Here is a 16,431-nt window from a genome sequence, read left to right as displayed (position 1 = left end):
ACGTCGATTATTTTAGAGACTCTGCTCACAAACCTAATTCATATCAAGGTCAGAAGGTCATGGCACACTTGAACCAAACAGCACAGACCTTCTTACCCTCCACCTGACGAGACCCAGCATGAGATTAGTCCACGCGATACATAAAGACCTCCAAATCCAAGTCTTTAGTTTAGTCTTGTTAACTACAATATGTGTATCAACTCTGGGACCTCAACCCTCTGTCAGTGTTAACACCAGTGATGCAGGTACCTCTTTAAGAAAGGATCTCACAGTCACTATGTGGAACATTTCAAGTCTGTGTGTCAAGTGCAAAAGGAGATTTCAATGCTTACTGAGGGTCTGCGATCTTAAAGTTGGTATTGGGCCCCTATGGCCCATGGCTCTAGTTATTTATAAGAAGTAAGGGGTGCATTGGGCCAGTCAGAGTACTGGGATCCATAATGTATAAAACATGTTCAGAAGATAGATACATTGTGCTTACAGGTCAAGAAAAGTATGTAACAATACAAAAAAAGACACACTGTCACACCATGTTGTGAAACTTTAATAAACAAAAGAAAAGTGGAAATAAATGGATAAATAAATGGATAAATGGAAAGGCTATTCTTTAGTGGGAAGAACAAGGGAAAGAAATGTATAACAGTGGGCTTGTATGTCCTAAGGCAAATTTATAAACTGATATTCCAAATGCACTTTTATTAGGACACAATGAAACACAAAGTAGACAGTTTGTGCGGATAATACTGACGCGTGCAAGAATAACTAAAGAATTGAGTCCGGCTGAGACTACTGGGAGTTTAAATAGCTCCCATTCCCAGTGAAGGTTTGGAAGCAGTGACAGTCACATAGAGACGGGGAACATTTTATACAATATTTCAAAGTTAAAGAAATTGATAACATGGTGGTTTAAAAAAAGTATAATATGAATATTCCAAACTTACACTTAGATTTGGAAGCAGCTGGTTAGAATGCTCCAGGCCATGCTTACTTTATTAGTCCTATGGAGATTCAGTGGTTGAAGAAACCTGTATTCAAAACAGTGTCTAGGCAACAATTCTAAGTGTTGGGGTCACTGTGCAGCTGTCAGCTGGTTCAGACCAGTACTCTTCTTAGACTCTTTACCACAGCTAGTTGACCTGGCCTTTTATCTTCTTTCCTGGAAAAAAGACAAACATAGGCACAAACATTACACCATTGATTCACAAAACACTGGTCTGTAATTGCAGAAGAACATGACAGAAGTGACAAACTGCACAAATGGTCCTCAGGAGAGGCCCCAAAGTTAAGACATCAAAAGCTGCGACAGAACACGCTGAAGATTGCTCAACGGTTCTCAGGGTTCATCTGCAGGATTTAGCTCAATGAGTTGCAGTGAAGAGCCATGTTGAAATATTTCTTATTTATAAGTGCTTCAGCTGTAAAAGTGCTTTAATACCTGCAGAGCTGATGACATTACTGTCGGCCTCAGCAGCACTTTACTGTGATGAGTAAGCAAATGTCAGCATGCAAAGACATTAATTGAATTAAGATGGTAAACATGATAACCATTATACCAGCATGTTACTGTTAGAATGTTGCTGTTTGACTCAGAGCACAACTGTACCTCAGTACAGCCTCACAGAGCTGCTAGCATGGCTGTAGACTCACCGTAGAAACAAATCATTCATGCATGATCCACAGAGGTGGAGATGGCTGAATGTTGCCAAGACAAGAAAAGCTCAAACATGGCTGCTAAGGAGCAACATCACATCAGTTTGTTCTTCTTCACAGAGGTAAAGAAACAACCTGCCGTCAACTCGCCAGTCGAACCTTTGCTTTTTGTCTTGGTTTTTCCACTGCAAGGTTTGGAGACAGAAATAGTCTGTTGACACTCTGCATTATACAGAGCCTTCTTCAATGTCCCCATTCTGGTCCGCGAGCCAGAGCTTGGATCACACTCTCCCCAACTACCAAACCGATACTTGCAGTCAGCTGGAAGAGACGAGTCACACAGAAGATACCTGAGCACATGTAGCTTTCATACATACATAGTCCAGTAAAGCAGACACATCACTTAGTGTTCCTGTGTGTGTGTGTGTGTGTGTGTGTTTCCCCTGACTGCACTCATTCTTCTCACCTGCCCAGTCCACCCAGCTGCCTTCAATCTCCTCATCACCCCGCACATATGTACTCCCCTGCTTTCCCTGTTCCGGTTGTCAGATCGTCCTGGTCCGTGCCCCTGTCTGTTCCAGTCTTGTGTCGCCCTCGTGTTTGCGCGACGCTCCAGCGTTCGCTCCTGGTTTGTTTCTATGCCTTTTTGTGACTTTGGATTTTTTTGTATTCTGTTTGGATTTTTGCCCGCTCCCTGTTGGAGTCGCTTTGAGTTTTTGTTTGACTTTTTAAGTAAAGCACTTTAAATTTAAACTCCACCTCGTCTCCAGTGTCTGCCCCTCGGACGTGACAAGTTCAGCTAGTTTCATTCTTATTCCTCAAACACAACTCTGTGTGTATTAAAACCCACTGGTCTGACCTTTCCACAGTACAGTGTACTGTCAGTCTCTTCATTACATCCCTACATGTAAATGTTCCTGACTCGACTACCATAACGTCCCTGTCTCTGGTCTAGCACAGCTATCTATCAAAAGTCCTTTGATCATTTTGATAATTGCATTCATATAGCGCCACATCAGTTATCTCATGGCACGTTTCCAATAGAGCAGCACTAATTCAGGCCTAAAGTAGTCAGTGTTACTGTACTGCAGAAGTGAGGTGAGACAAATACGACCTTACATAACAGTGCACATAACAGTGCAGGTCTCCTTAAAAAACACTTCCTGTCTTCAGAGTACAAGCTTCAGGCATCTCACCACAAAGTATGTCATAAACATTTGTTTCTAGTAGAATCTTCGCTGACACACTATCAACACAATGGTATCATTATAGCTACGTGCGTGGGTGGGTTACCTCCAAATTCTTTTTTCCAGTTGCACGGTACTCTACATTTCATCCTGTTGTTCTGCTGGTCACATGACCCGTCTCTAAACCCTGCTCCACAGTCCCCGTTGCTAGGGAGACAGTTGCCATAGCGCCAGTCAGTGCATTCTGACCCGGACTGGGAGGGTTTGTTTTTCCCTGAGAATAGAATAATCAGACATGCATGGTGCAAGGTTCAATATTATTTCATCATGCAATCCACAAATTCAATGACTACTCCAGCTGGTTCAACCAGTCTGCTGACTCAAGGAGTCCAGAGACATTTGCCACCACACTTGTGACTCCTATTGACCGGTGGTGTGATCGATGGTGTAAGTGTAAGAACTGTACGCATCAACCTCCACTGTGCAATGTCACATATGCTTTGAAATGATTGAACACGTTTTAACCCAAAAGCTTGATTCATTTACACTTTTAGTCTCTTAACTTTTCATAGACGAAAGGTCTCATTTTGTTGAATGAATCAGGTACTAATAAAATACTATGATTCCTACTGGCTCCCAGTAAAACCCAGAATATCATTTAGAATCCTTCGCCGCACAGGCTCCTTCATATCTTAAAGAGATCATAGTTCTATATTACCCCACTAGAGAGCTGTAGAACGGGAACCACAGCCTTCCACTACTGAGCTCCTCTCCTGTGGAACCAGCGTCCAGCTTTGATATTCATCTTATTATCTCACAGTCAAAAACAAAGCAAGTAAGCGTATTGTTGAAATATTCCTTCAAATGGTGCTATGCTTCGACTTGCTGTTTGAGGCAGAAGTGAACCAATCCTCTGTGAAGAGCATAGTTGAAAGTGTGAGCAGTTAGAAAGCGTTGCTCAGTGACAACACCTCATTATTCTGATCTGCCTGCTGAATGTGATTCCTGTGGCAGCTGGGGTTAGTTAGCACTAGTATTACTGTAGCTGCTTTCAACAGCGGCCTTATTCACAGGGAGGGAGCCAAAGTTGCATAATTACACGTTTGGGATACTATATCTTGAATGTTTAGCACATTTTGGCACATGCCATATCTTCTCATCTCTTCTCTTTGGGAATGATGGAATGTTGTACCAATGGACCCAAAGGTAGCAATATGCAGTACAACATGCATGCCCTCAGCTCCACTGTGTATAGCTGTAAATCCCAAATTCATGCGACAATAAAATAGAAATGTGGGGCTATTGTCAGCTGTGGACAGACATTCAATGAGATTTGGGCTCCAGCAATCAACATTTGCAGGAACATATAGTGTCTTGTAACATGACACATATGAAAGAGATAGAGAGCAGGCAGGACAGGGAGAGAGAAGCCTACCTTTCTTGTTTTTCCCTCCAGCTACACTTTTGACCGTGATGAGAGTGACTAGCAGCAGCAGCAGCAGCAGCGCAGCCCTCATCCTGAACACACAGCAGAGGGAAAGTGAACATTCAAGTGTTGACCCTCACCTCGGGGTTATTTCATGCTCCTCTCAGCACACCATCACAGCTCAGAACAAGCCGACACTGGCTGTCTTATTACCAGAAATAAGCACATCAATTATTTTATAAGACCTAAATTTGAAGTGAAAATGTCACACACATCACTCATCAGCTGCTGGTTATGTTCATATACAGCAGGCTTATATTGCCAGTTACAACCCAGTCACCAGAATAAAATGTTGGTATGGTACATTGGGGTATGTTGATGTCGATACAAAAATATAGGTCATATCATCATATATTATACAGTGATATACAGTGATATACAGGGATTATCTGCTTAGCGGTATAAACTCGCACAACACGTTTCAAATGAAAATACAATTCCAAACAACACGTGTCCTCAGAAATCTCAGGTCTTCCTCTTTTTAATTCAGTAATACAAAGTCCAAGCAAAGCTGGAGCATGAGGGAGTTTCACAAACCAGCCAGACTGCAATTCTGCACTGCTGCTCTAATAACCTGTCCACTGTAGCTGAACAGCAGCGCAGCAGTATCCCATGAGGATACCATTCCTGGATTAATGGAATAGCACCAGCGGGAATAAAAACATATTCATGGAAATAAAGACCTTGGTCAACCACAGCCTCATTTATGTGCAATCAGATGCTGAAGAGAAGGGTTTTTAAATGATGTTGCTGATACCATAAGACAACTGTGATAAGATAAGACGAAATGAGGCCAAGCATTTAATTTGTGTATTTTGCTTTTTTAAAACTGCATCTTTAAAACATTTTTGTCAATGACAGAAAAAAACATATGAAAGAAGAATGATCAATCTTCTGCTATCATTACCTCAAACAACAGAAGCCTGTTAAGGCTCACACTGAAGGTCAGAGGTCATTGTGAGTGTCTAGTCAGTATTGAGGAATGACCAACATTCCTTGTTTCAGGTTAGAGGTTAAAGGTGCATAACATCAGATTGGGAATATTTCCATTGCCTCTCAACATCTCTCAACATGTCGACAGCTCGCAGCTAACAGTGCAAACAGCGCAGTGCAAACAGCGCAGTACAAACAGCACAGTTTGTAACAGCGCAGTGCTAACAGCGCAATACAAACAGCACAGTGCTAACAGCGCAATACAAACAGCACAGTGCTAACAGTGCAGTGCAAACGGCACAGTTTCGAACAACGCAGTGCTAACAACTGAAACTGTGGATCGATACCGGACTCCGTATTCCAGAGCGGACCGCGACTCTGAGCTTTCCGGCAAATCAAAGGGTGGAGGAATCTGTTTCTACTCCAACAGTGGCTGGTGTAACGATGTGACAGTGATTCTACAGCACTGTTCTCCTGATCTGGAGTCTTTTATCATAAACTGTAAACCCTTTTACTCCCCCGTGAGTTCGCTTCATTCATTCTGATCGGTGTTTACATGCCGCCGCAGGGCAACGTGCAGGAGGCACAGCGGACACTTGCCGAACAGATACTGTGTGTGGAGCGGACCAACCCGGACTCTTTAGTTATTGTCCTTGGTGACTTTAACAAAAGAAACCTCAGCCATGAACTCCCCAAATACAGACAGTTCATCTGAGAACTGCAACACCAGCTCTCAGCAAGTGACTCTGCTTCTGTCTGGAGAGGTCTCAGACAGATAAACTACAAATCTAAACCCCCCCACTCCATGAATGACCAATGCCTGGCAGACAAGCTGAATGAGTTCTACTGTACACCCGTGGCCAAAGGTTTTGAGAATGACACAAATGTAAATTTTCACAAAGTCTGCTGCCTCAGTTTTTATGATGGCAATTTGCATATACTCCAGAATGTTATGAAGAGTGATCAGATGAATTGCTAATAACATTGCGCCTAAATCAACCATTTATCGGATCATCAAGAACTTCAAGGAGAGAGGTTCAATTGTTGTGAAGAAGGCTTCAGGGTGCCCAGCAAGCGCCAGGACGTCTCATAAAGTTGATTCAGCTGCAGGATCGAGGTACCACCAGTGCAGAGCTTGCTCAGGAATGGCAGCAGGCAGGTGTGAGTGCATCTAGTGAGATGCAAGTGTGGTGTGAAAGTGTCGAGTGTAATAGAAGGGATACAGGGGAGTGACTGGTGGGAATTTGTCCTGGGGATGACAGAGTCAGTGGGGGTCCCGGGCTCTGTTAATAGCCCGACTGCTGTTTTTGTGGCGTGAGGTCTTGGTCCTGATGGACCTCAGCCTCCTGCCAGATGGAAGGGGCACGAACAGTTTGTGTCCAGGGTGAGAGGGGTCGGCTACAATCTTTCTTGCTCGCTTCAGGGTCCTTAAAGCGAACATGTCCTGGAGGGACGGCAGATTGCAGCCAATAACCCTCTCGGCAGAGTGAATGATGCGCTGCAGTCTGCCCTTGTCCTTGGCCGTGGCTGCAGCGTACCAGACCGTGATGGAGGAGCAGAGGATGGACTCAATGATGGCTGTGTAGAAATGCGCCATCATTGTCTTTGGCAGGTTGAATTTCTTCAGCTGCCTCAGGAAGTACATCCTCTGCTGAGCCTTCTTGGTGATGGAGCTGATGTTCAGCTTCCACTTGAGGTCCTGGGATATGATGGAGCCCAAGAAGCGGAAGGACTCCACCACGTCGACGGGGGAGTCACACAGGGTGATAGGGGCATGTGGGGCTACGTTCTACCTGAAATCCACAACCATCTCCACTGTCTTTCGAGCGTTGAGCTCCAAGTTGTTCAGACCGCACCAGGTCACCAGATGGTCAGTCTCCCACCTGTAGGCGGAGTCATCCCCACCAGAGATGAGTCCAATGAGGGTGGTGTCATCCACGAACTTCAGGAGCTTGACAGACTGGTGACTGGAGGTGCAGCTGTTTGTGTACAGGGAGAAGAGAAGAGGGGAAAGAATGCAGCCTTGGGGGGAACCGGTGCTGATGGACCTGGAGGCTGAGACGTGCTTTCCCAGCTTTACATGCTGCTTCCTGTCAGACAGGAAGTCTGTGATCCGCTTGCAGGTGGAGTCGGGCACCTCCAGCTGGGAGAGCTTGTCCTGCAGCAGAGACGGTATGTTTGTATTGAAGGCAGAGCTGAAGTCCACACACAGGGTCCTGGCGTAGGTTCCTGGGGAGTCCAGATGCTGGAGGATGAAATGAAGGGCCAAGTTGACTGCGTCGTCTACAGACCTGTTGGCTCTGTAGGCGAACTGCAGGGGGTCCAGGAGTGGGTCGGTGAGGGTTTTAAGGTGAGAACTCAAAAGACTTCATGACCACAGAGGTCAGGGCGATGGGCCTGTAGTCATTAAGTCCCGTGATCCTTGGTTTTTTGGGGACGGGGATGATGGTGGAGACCTTAAAGCAGGCTGGTACGTGGCATGTCTCCAGGGAGGTGTTGAAGATGTCTGTGAACACCGGAGACAGCTGATCAGCACAATGCTTCAGGGTGGAGGGGGAGACAGAGTCTGGGCCGGCTGCTTTGCGGGGGTTCTGTTTTTTAAAGAGCCAGTTGACGTCTCTCTCCAGGATAGAGCGAGTCGTCACTGGGGAGGGGGGTGGGGGGGGACACTGTGATGGGTGATACAGAGGCATGGGCCCCTGCTGAGATGGGGGAGGGGGACCTGGTGGGGAGGGGGACCTGGTGGACTGGGGCTGGTTGATGGAGCTGTGGGGGATGGAGTCAGGGCTGTCCCATTGTCCATCAAAGCGACAGTAGAACTCGTTCAGCTCGTCTGCCAGGCGGAGGTCGTTCATGGAGTAGGGTGGTTTTTGGCTTGTAACCTCACTGGTCCACTTCTTGAATTTCCTCACCACAGATTTACAGAGCGTGAGTTTCTCCCTGTATGAAGGAATCAAATGGACCATGGCGTGGTCAGAGAGACCCAGTGCAGCACGGGGGACGGCGTGATAGGCCCTGCTGATTGTGGTGTAACAGTGGTCCAGAATGTTCTCCTCTCTGGTAGGGCATTTTATAAACTGTCTGTATTTAGGGAGTTCATGGCTGAGGTTTCCTTTGTCACCAAGGACAATAACTAGAGAGTCCGGGTTGGTCCGCTCCACACACAGTATCTGGTCGGCGAGCGCGCGCTGTGCCGCCTGCACGTTGCCCTGCGGCGGAATGTAAACACCGATCAGAATGAATGAAGCGAACTCACGGGGGGAGTAGAAGGGTTTGCAGTTAATGATAAAAGATTCCAGATCAGGAGAACAGTGCTGGTGAATCACTGTAAATCGTTGCACCAGCCACTGTTGGAGTAGAAACAGATTCCTCCACCCTTCGATTTGCCGGAGAGATCCGTATCGCGATCCGCTCTGAACAGCTGGAAGCCAGCGAGCTGGAGCACATGGATCCACAGAGCCAGGTCTCAGTGAAGCACAAAACGGAAGATGAAGAAAAGTCTCTGTCTTTCCTCACCAGTAGCTGAAGTTCGTCCAGTTTGTTGCACAGTGAGCGGACATTTGAGAGAAATATGCCCGGCAGCGGTGTGTGAAATCCACGTGTGCGAAGACGCACGAGCGCGCCGGCCCGTTTCCCTCTCCTATGGCGTCTCACTGCATGGGCTAAGGTGAGAGCACCTTTGACTAGAATGTCCAGTAATTCCACAGAAGTTAGTTGAAAAGTTGGGGCTAAAGCTGCGTTCACACCAAACGCGTTGAAAATTTGACGCGCGTCTAGATTACATACAAAGTCTATGCACAGACGCGATGTGACTGGCGCGGCGCGAATCTGCGATGGCGCGTCGCGATGGACGCAAATTTGCGGCGCGATGGACGCGAATTCTAGTCAAAGGTGCTCTCACCTTAGCCCATGCATTGAGACCAGGAGAGGGAAACGGGCCGGCCTCGTCGGCTGGAGTCTTGTACTCCATGTAGGGAAACTCTGAGCAGGTCAGACAAAGGTTGTTCCCCTGGTCCTCCTGGTTGGGGGGTGGGCTGAGGGCCGATAACCCTCCCCCTATGAGCCACGAGGCACGAAGGAGATAGTGAAACAGGTAAAACACTTCAGAGACAGTGGAAGTGACACAGCAGATTAAAAGATCACCTGGGTCAGAAGATGTGATGTCACAGCACAATTCTCTTATGAGCCACGACAGAATCGGATATTTTATGATAACTGTAAAAACAAATCTCAGAGCCTGAATTGAACTAATTGGCAGAATAATAACCTGCTACTTTGTTTGACAAGCCTGCGTCAAAACACCCACGAGACTGAGGCGAGCTCAGGAGAACGGAGAACACAAGAAGAGACCAGAGAGAAGAAGACAGTGAGAGAAATCACTACCTATGACCTGTCCTCTCTGCTGTGGATGCTGCTGATGACTGCCATGAACCACAGAGAGTAGAAGTTAGGGAGGTGGTCTTTAGAAGTCATTCAAGTGGATTCTGTGAGGAAAAATGAATGTAGAAAAAGCCTTTCAATCCATTATACACAGTCTGATTGTTAGTGAAGCCAGTGACCATGAACACACACACACAGTGTGTGTGTGTGTGTGTGTGTGGTGTGTGTGTGTGTGTGTGTGTGTGTGTGTGTGTGTGTGTGTGTGTGTGTGTGTGTGTGTGTGTGTGTGTGTGTGTGTGTTTCTGCAACATAAAAACAATCAGACAGAAGGTCTTATCTCATTTCTGGAGGATTTGATTGTGCTCATTCTGCACATTTCACTTATTAGACCATAAATATTGCAGTGAACCAGATAATAAAGCAGACTGAATATCTGTGGTAAAGATATTAAACCACACCATGGTTTGATATTTGGGCCATGCATCCTTTTCACATCATCTTCTGTGTCACGGTTTAGGCTTTGCCCCCTGTGTTCCTGTGTCTCTGTGTCTGTCTGTGTGTGTTTCCCTTGATTGCACTCATCCTACTCACCTGCCCAGTCCACCCAGCTGCCTTCAATCTTCTCATCACCCCACACATATATATACTCTCCTGCTTTCCCTGTTCTGGTTGTCACATCGTCCTTGTTCGTGCCCCTGTCTATTCCAGTCTTGTGTCTCCCTCGTCTTTGCTCGATGCTCCAGAGTTTGCTCCTGGTTTGTTCCTTTGCCTTTTTTGTGTGATTGTGCATATTTTTGCCCACTCCGTTGGAGTCGTTTTCAGTTTTTGTTTTATGACCTTTTTTATGAACAGTAAAGATTCCTACGTTTAAACTTCACCTTGTGTCTGTGTCTGCGCTCGAGTCTCTGACCTGCCCCTCGGGCGTGACATTCTGAATGCTTTAAATAAACGGATATGACTTTTATGACCCTGGTATCTACAAGCACAGTGATTTTCAATGACTGGGCTTCAGCTGCCTCTGCAGAGGACCATCTGCAGGATTAGTTTGCTTATTAATGTATATTATATATCATGTACTGGCTTAGTTTATATTAAGTTATCACAACCACGCCCATGTGGTTTGACTTAATTGAATACAAATAATTCTTTGATTTTTGCATATTTAGCAATGAATATTGAATGACTCAGTGAAATACTTGAGGTTTGAAAGGGTCATAGAGCCATTTTGCTCCCACAGAAAAAGAAATTAACTGAGTGATTGATTTTAAAGGCGTGAATATTCTATGAATGAATATACTGTGTGAATGTGTTACACTAACACAGAGACAAATCAAGAGAAAAACTCTAAAGCTCCTCCAGGGACCGTCTTCTCTGCTCTGATTCTCTCTGTCAGTGCCTAGAGGTCCATAAGACAGGACAGAAAAACATAGTACGTCAGTCCTGAAACCGCTTTCTGACTTCCTTATGAACATGAAAGTAGACAAAGAAAATGTTTCTTCAGGGTCATGATGGAATGAGCAGTTATATCTGGTGGAATGAAGAGATGCTTTCCTTCAGTTTTGTGGCGCTTTGTCCTCCTGCAGGACTCAGATTCAATCGTGGTAATTTTATGTTCTTTCACTCTGTCAGTGAAATCAGACATGTACACAGTGTGAACCATCTGCTGTTTGACATCAGTCAATGAAAGGATGCAAACAGTCAGTAATGAGCAGTGGTGAGGGGGGCAGCAAGGCCTTCTCTGCTGGCCTAAACAGAATCACAAAGTTATAGCTATTTTATAATTTTTCTTAAATACACTACATGTATTATAATTTATAAAAATATGTTTCCCATTATCTTATTTTCTCAATGCACAGCTACTGTCTTCCTCAGTTGCTCCGCTTCCAGTGCAACTTGTTTTAAGTAGAGCTTTTATCAGATTTCACCTCTGTGTCTCTCGGTAAGAAGAGAGGCCCGAGGCCTGCAGACTCACAAGTGAATCCCTTTGCCGTTTAAGTGAATGGGGACGATATTGTTGATTGTCATAGTCTTCAACCAATCAGATCTTTAGTTTGACATGTTTGGCGTATTCTTTGACGTGTCAGAGCCTGCTAGCTGGCCTACAACTACGTCAGCATTACGTGTAGCTCAGTTTTCATGTGCAGCTCTGCAGTGAGGTGCGCTGTGATTGGTCAGTGGGCGAGCACGTGACTATCGTGAAACGAAACTTAAGGAAGCTGCGTTTGTTTTTTACATCTAATATCTGAATGGCCCTTGAGTGTGCAGCAGAATGCGTGTTCCGCTGTTGTTTTCCCGTTAAGCTAGTTTAGCATAGCCTCCCAGAACACATGTGGTGCCTCAGCTGTTTTTTTGTTTGTTTATTTTTGTTTCCGGGTCACAGCCCGGTGTCTCCTACATGAGCACAGAAAACGTAATATTTCCTACAATTTAAGCTTCTGCATTTTCCAAATGCACTGGTATTATTCAAACGTATTGTTCGGTTCGTAAGCCTCGTACCGAACCGTTTAATACGAGTACGTGCGTTCAGCTGTAGGACAGCAGTGAAGGCCCAGGTATAAAATGCACGGCCCGCCACTGGTAATGAGTTACTCGGTATGAAACACATGACTGACTTTAGAAACGTACCAGGTCAGCACTGATACAAGCTGCCTCCAGGAAACAGCCGTGTGCTCGCACTCTAAAGTCCGACATGACAAAAGTCGCTGCGTTTCCCGCCTACTCGGCTTTTAAGTTTCCAAACTAACTGGCTGTGTGACAAGGGTTTGGAAGTTTAGCTCAAAGCATGGTGGGTGAACCATGATTCATGACTGAATCATGGTTTCCCCTCGGGGCTTGCCATAACTGTACCTTCTCACTGCTGAGACATCAGTACTACAAACCCATATCCAGCTGCTGGTGGTCCCACCTCTCAGACTTGCTGCCCTCAACACTTCCCTTACGCCGAAAAATACAAAGGAGACCACGGAGGGGCTTTGAGGATCGCCACATGTGTTGGTTAGTAAACTCAGTGCTTGTTAGCTTTTATTCTTGCTGACTTGTCCTGGATTCACTGCTGCAGATTGTCAACAGAAGATGTGTTTAGTATGAGGGATTTAAGTTTTAAAGCTCCTAATTATGGATATAATGTGACACAGTATATTTACTTGTCGGAGTCTGGTCATTTCATGGCATTAAGTGTCTGTGAGACACTTTGACTCCCGACTCCCGTCTCTCTGGTCACCCTGGCATCCGGCGGACTATAGGCTCGCTCCGCCGCACCTTTTGGTGGCCGTCCTTCGAAGAGGAGACTCGTACATATGTGAGGGCCTGCACTACGTGCGCCCGGAACAAGACCTCGCACCGACCCCAATGGGGTTACTACGACCACTCCCTGTCCCACAACGTCTGTGGTCCCACATCGCAGTGGATTTCGTAACTTTATGATTATTCTTATTTTTTTTTTTTTGTGTGGCTCATGGTGGGGCCATGCCCCATGGCCCTCTATTGACCAGCCGCCACTGGCTGACAGTATACATTTCTGTGGGATGTTCACTTTTTAATCTGAAAAGCCATTTGTGCTGTGAAAAAGACACATTTTCCTACCCAAGTTGGATTCTGACCAAATTATTAGAAGTGAGGGAGGTTGGACATAAGGGGTGTGTATGTGTGTGTGTGTGTGTGTGTGTGTACTCTGTAATTAGGGATTCTGAAAAGCAGCCAGGCGGAAATTACATTTCCTACTAACTACAGCAGAGAATGGAGACAGGGAGACAGTGAACAGCCTTTTGTATCTTTCTTTTGTCCGTCTCGCGTCCGTCTGAGTTGAATCAATTTTAATTAGTAAGCTGTCTTTAACGGCTGCTACACTCACAAATTTATTCGCGTAACTGTATCTTCTGACTTATGTTCACAACAACAAACACTTTTACGACGGCCGTCGTCACACTCTTGGTATTCCAACACATGTTTTCTGCTGAGATGATAGTAAGTTGCTCGTGTTACCACCAGCGGCAACAACAGTGGCTCGACAAACTCGCAAAACGTCAGATTTTTATAAAAACAAAACAGCAGACCCAGCTCCTCTCTTGGGCACAGACTATCGGTGCATCTCCGGTCTGTCTTTGTGCATCGCTCTGTTCTGTTCTTTAATGTAATGTTACTGGAGCGCCGGAGCCTCTCCCAGATGTTAGCAGACTGTTGTGCTAGCGGGCTAGCTAGCGAGCTGTACCCAGCATGCCGTTCGGCGGTGTAATTTTATAAATGTACAATTATTAGTGTTACAAATTGTTTATGTGTCACAAACTGTTGTGTCATGGTGTTTTGCCCTGTTAAAGAGCGTTAGTTGTGGGTTATTAATTGTTGTGTTATAAAGTTATAACCATGATTAGAGGTCCCTCTCAATACACGTAAGACAACTAGCTCCGACTGTTGCCTTCATAGTGGCGAATAATACATTCTGCTGCCTGGTGAAGAGTTCCAGCAGTTGTTTCAGATATGAAATTAAAACCGGTATACCGGTTCAACCGGTATTTGGTTGGTATACCGCCCAGCACCAGGATGATGCCCTTTGATCCTCTGGAAGGCTTTTAATGTGAAAAGAGATGTAGAACTGACTGGAATGAGTGAATAAAGACTTTACTTCCATCTTTGCAGAGAGTCTGCATCAGGTCTACTGTGTGACATCAGTATCATTGTGTCTGTGAATATGGATAAGGTCCTCAAGTTGGGTCCTATTTTATTACCTGATCTGAAGACACAGTGTCAAAGTCTTGTTGTTTTGTTTTCATTATTTTAGTTCATATTGTTATTACCTATCAATTAATTAATATACATGTTCATAATATTACACAGCAGACCTAGGAGGGCACATTATGCTCCAGGGATCCGCATGCTTGTCCATAAATGCTGAATTTATCAAGAGAACAGGTCAATATAAATGTTTTCATATTTTCATATCAACCATATTTAAAACGAGGTGCTACTCTCAGAGGAGAGGATTTAAGGCCGTACACATTCATGTCTGACTGCTCAAAAGTATTCACCTTGTAGGTAATAATGCTTTTATTGAGCTGCATGTGTGTGTCTCTCTAACCACCTGCTGGTTGCTGCTCACCAGTCAGTTCTGTTAAAGCCAAGTTAATCAACCCTGCTCCCATCTGCTTGCTCTCTCTCTCACTCTCACTCTCACTCTCACTCTCTCTCTCTCTCTCTCTCTCTCTCTCACACACACACTGTAAATGTGCCACATACAGCACAACACAGCTAAGCTACTTGTATCAGCAGGAAGCAAAAACATGCATTTCTAACATTTTTAATCAAACCCTAAAATATGCTACAATAGCTTAACTGCTGCACTTGCGCACACACACACACACACACACACACACATTCCCCACATGTCCCTGCCTCTCTCCTGCAGTGTGAGCACACACACACAGAGCACATAAAGTGTGTATGGAAGAGCTTTTCTTGCACTATTGTAAAGTTGAGATGTGGGGAAAGTGGCGGGATCTGGCACAGAAATGGGACGATTACATAAAGACGAATAAAAACCCAGCGTCAGATGAAAAGCACTTTACAGAAATAGTTGGAGAAGTGGAGTACAGTACAACGTCAGACATAAATACAATGTGTGTGTTTTTAAAAATGTATGTTCATGTTTAAAACCGTATTTTGCACCAACACAGAAAGCACAAGTTAAAAGCATGAAACAAAATGTATATAATGTAACAACTTTAAGAGCTATTAGCAAAACTAGTGTTTCATGTGGTTTTCTCAGGGTGAACTCCCCAGAGTAGAACAATCTCTCTGTGCGTTGATATAAGTCATTAAAAAGTTATTACAGTTTACAAAACGTAAAGTGAAGATGAGCTGAAATGTAGAGCTCACTTACTTGTTAACAGGCAGTCGGAGGAAGACTCAGGGACTCAGTCTGGACTCCTTTTACTCATGCACCTCCCTTAGCCCCTGCTTTGTCTCTCAAACCAGTTCATTCTGGTTGCATTAGCCCCATTCACCCCACACTCACACACACACACACACACACACTGAGATAGAAATGCACAGATGTGTTGTCATGAGACGACCCTCTGCAGGTCATTAGGTCAGACACTTTTAAATTTGCCCAACCAAATCTTTCTCTAGTTGGTATTTGTTGATTGGACAGATCGACATCAGCCCCACAGCTGCAGCGAGGAGAATCTCTTCTTGAGCTTGTGTTGTTTCTTTGATCATTGTGTTTCTTATCTTATCATGTCTCTGCTTTCATCTTATACCCATAATGTGGAGTTGATCTTGATGAAGAGAGACCTAAATAACCCTTGAGCCATGAGGTTGTTATTCCTGTAGATGCGCCATGCTGCACACAGGATAATCGAGTTTGATTAAGCTTTGTAAATGAGAATAAGAGCAGTTGGCAGTGTGTCATGGCCCTGATCAAAGACACCAATATAAGATCAGAACTAAAGCTTTCATTATTCATAAGGAATTAGCTCGCAGTTGTCAATGAGAAAATGAATAGAGGTTTGACAGGAATGAATGGAGCGGCATACGTTCTATTGCTACTCCTCACTGAACCTGAATCTCAAACCAAGGCATGTAAGTTATTCATATCATCACTAATATCTACGTTCAAAACTCTGTCACAGTCCAAGTTAGAATACGCTGTATTTCTCTACATATTTATTGAAAAACAAAGACACACTTATATTCTAGGTCTTCTCTACTTAATACATAATTACTGCAGTGATTATGTGACATCAGGAAGCAGCATCAAAGGTCAAAGGGCCTTGAAGAGCAGACGTATAGATCATATAA

General features: G+C 44.8%; 1 protein-coding gene across 1 annotated transcript; it reads right to left on the bottom strand.

Annotated features, from left to right (window-relative positions):
• Positions 1–574: 574 nt before the first annotated feature.
• LOC306797231 (midkine-A-like) lies at positions 575–15,528 on the bottom strand. The gene is made up of 6 exons (XM_079296479.1): positions 15,509–15,528; positions 9,640–9,740; positions 4,273–4,355; positions 2,944–3,111; positions 1,810–1,971; positions 575–1,156 (listed from the first exon to the last, which is right to left on the bottom strand). Exons 3-6 carry the CDS (start codon positions 4,352–4,354, stop codon positions 1,128–1,130), a joined length of 441 nt encoding a protein of 146 aa, XP_079152605.1. The 5' UTR covers position 4,355; positions 9,640–9,740; positions 15,509–15,528; the 3' UTR covers positions 575–1,127.
• Between the last annotated feature and the right edge of the window lie 903 nt (positions 15,529–16,431).

The sequence above is a fragment of the Melanostigma gelatinosum genome, assembly GCF_949748355.1.
Source record: "Melanostigma gelatinosum genome assembly, chromosome: 24".
Classification (NCBI taxonomy): Eukaryota; Metazoa; Chordata; class Actinopteri; order Perciformes; family Zoarcidae; genus Melanostigma; species Melanostigma gelatinosum.
Note: the sequence above shows the minus strand (reverse complement) of the source record. Positions and strands in the feature narration are given on the sequence as shown.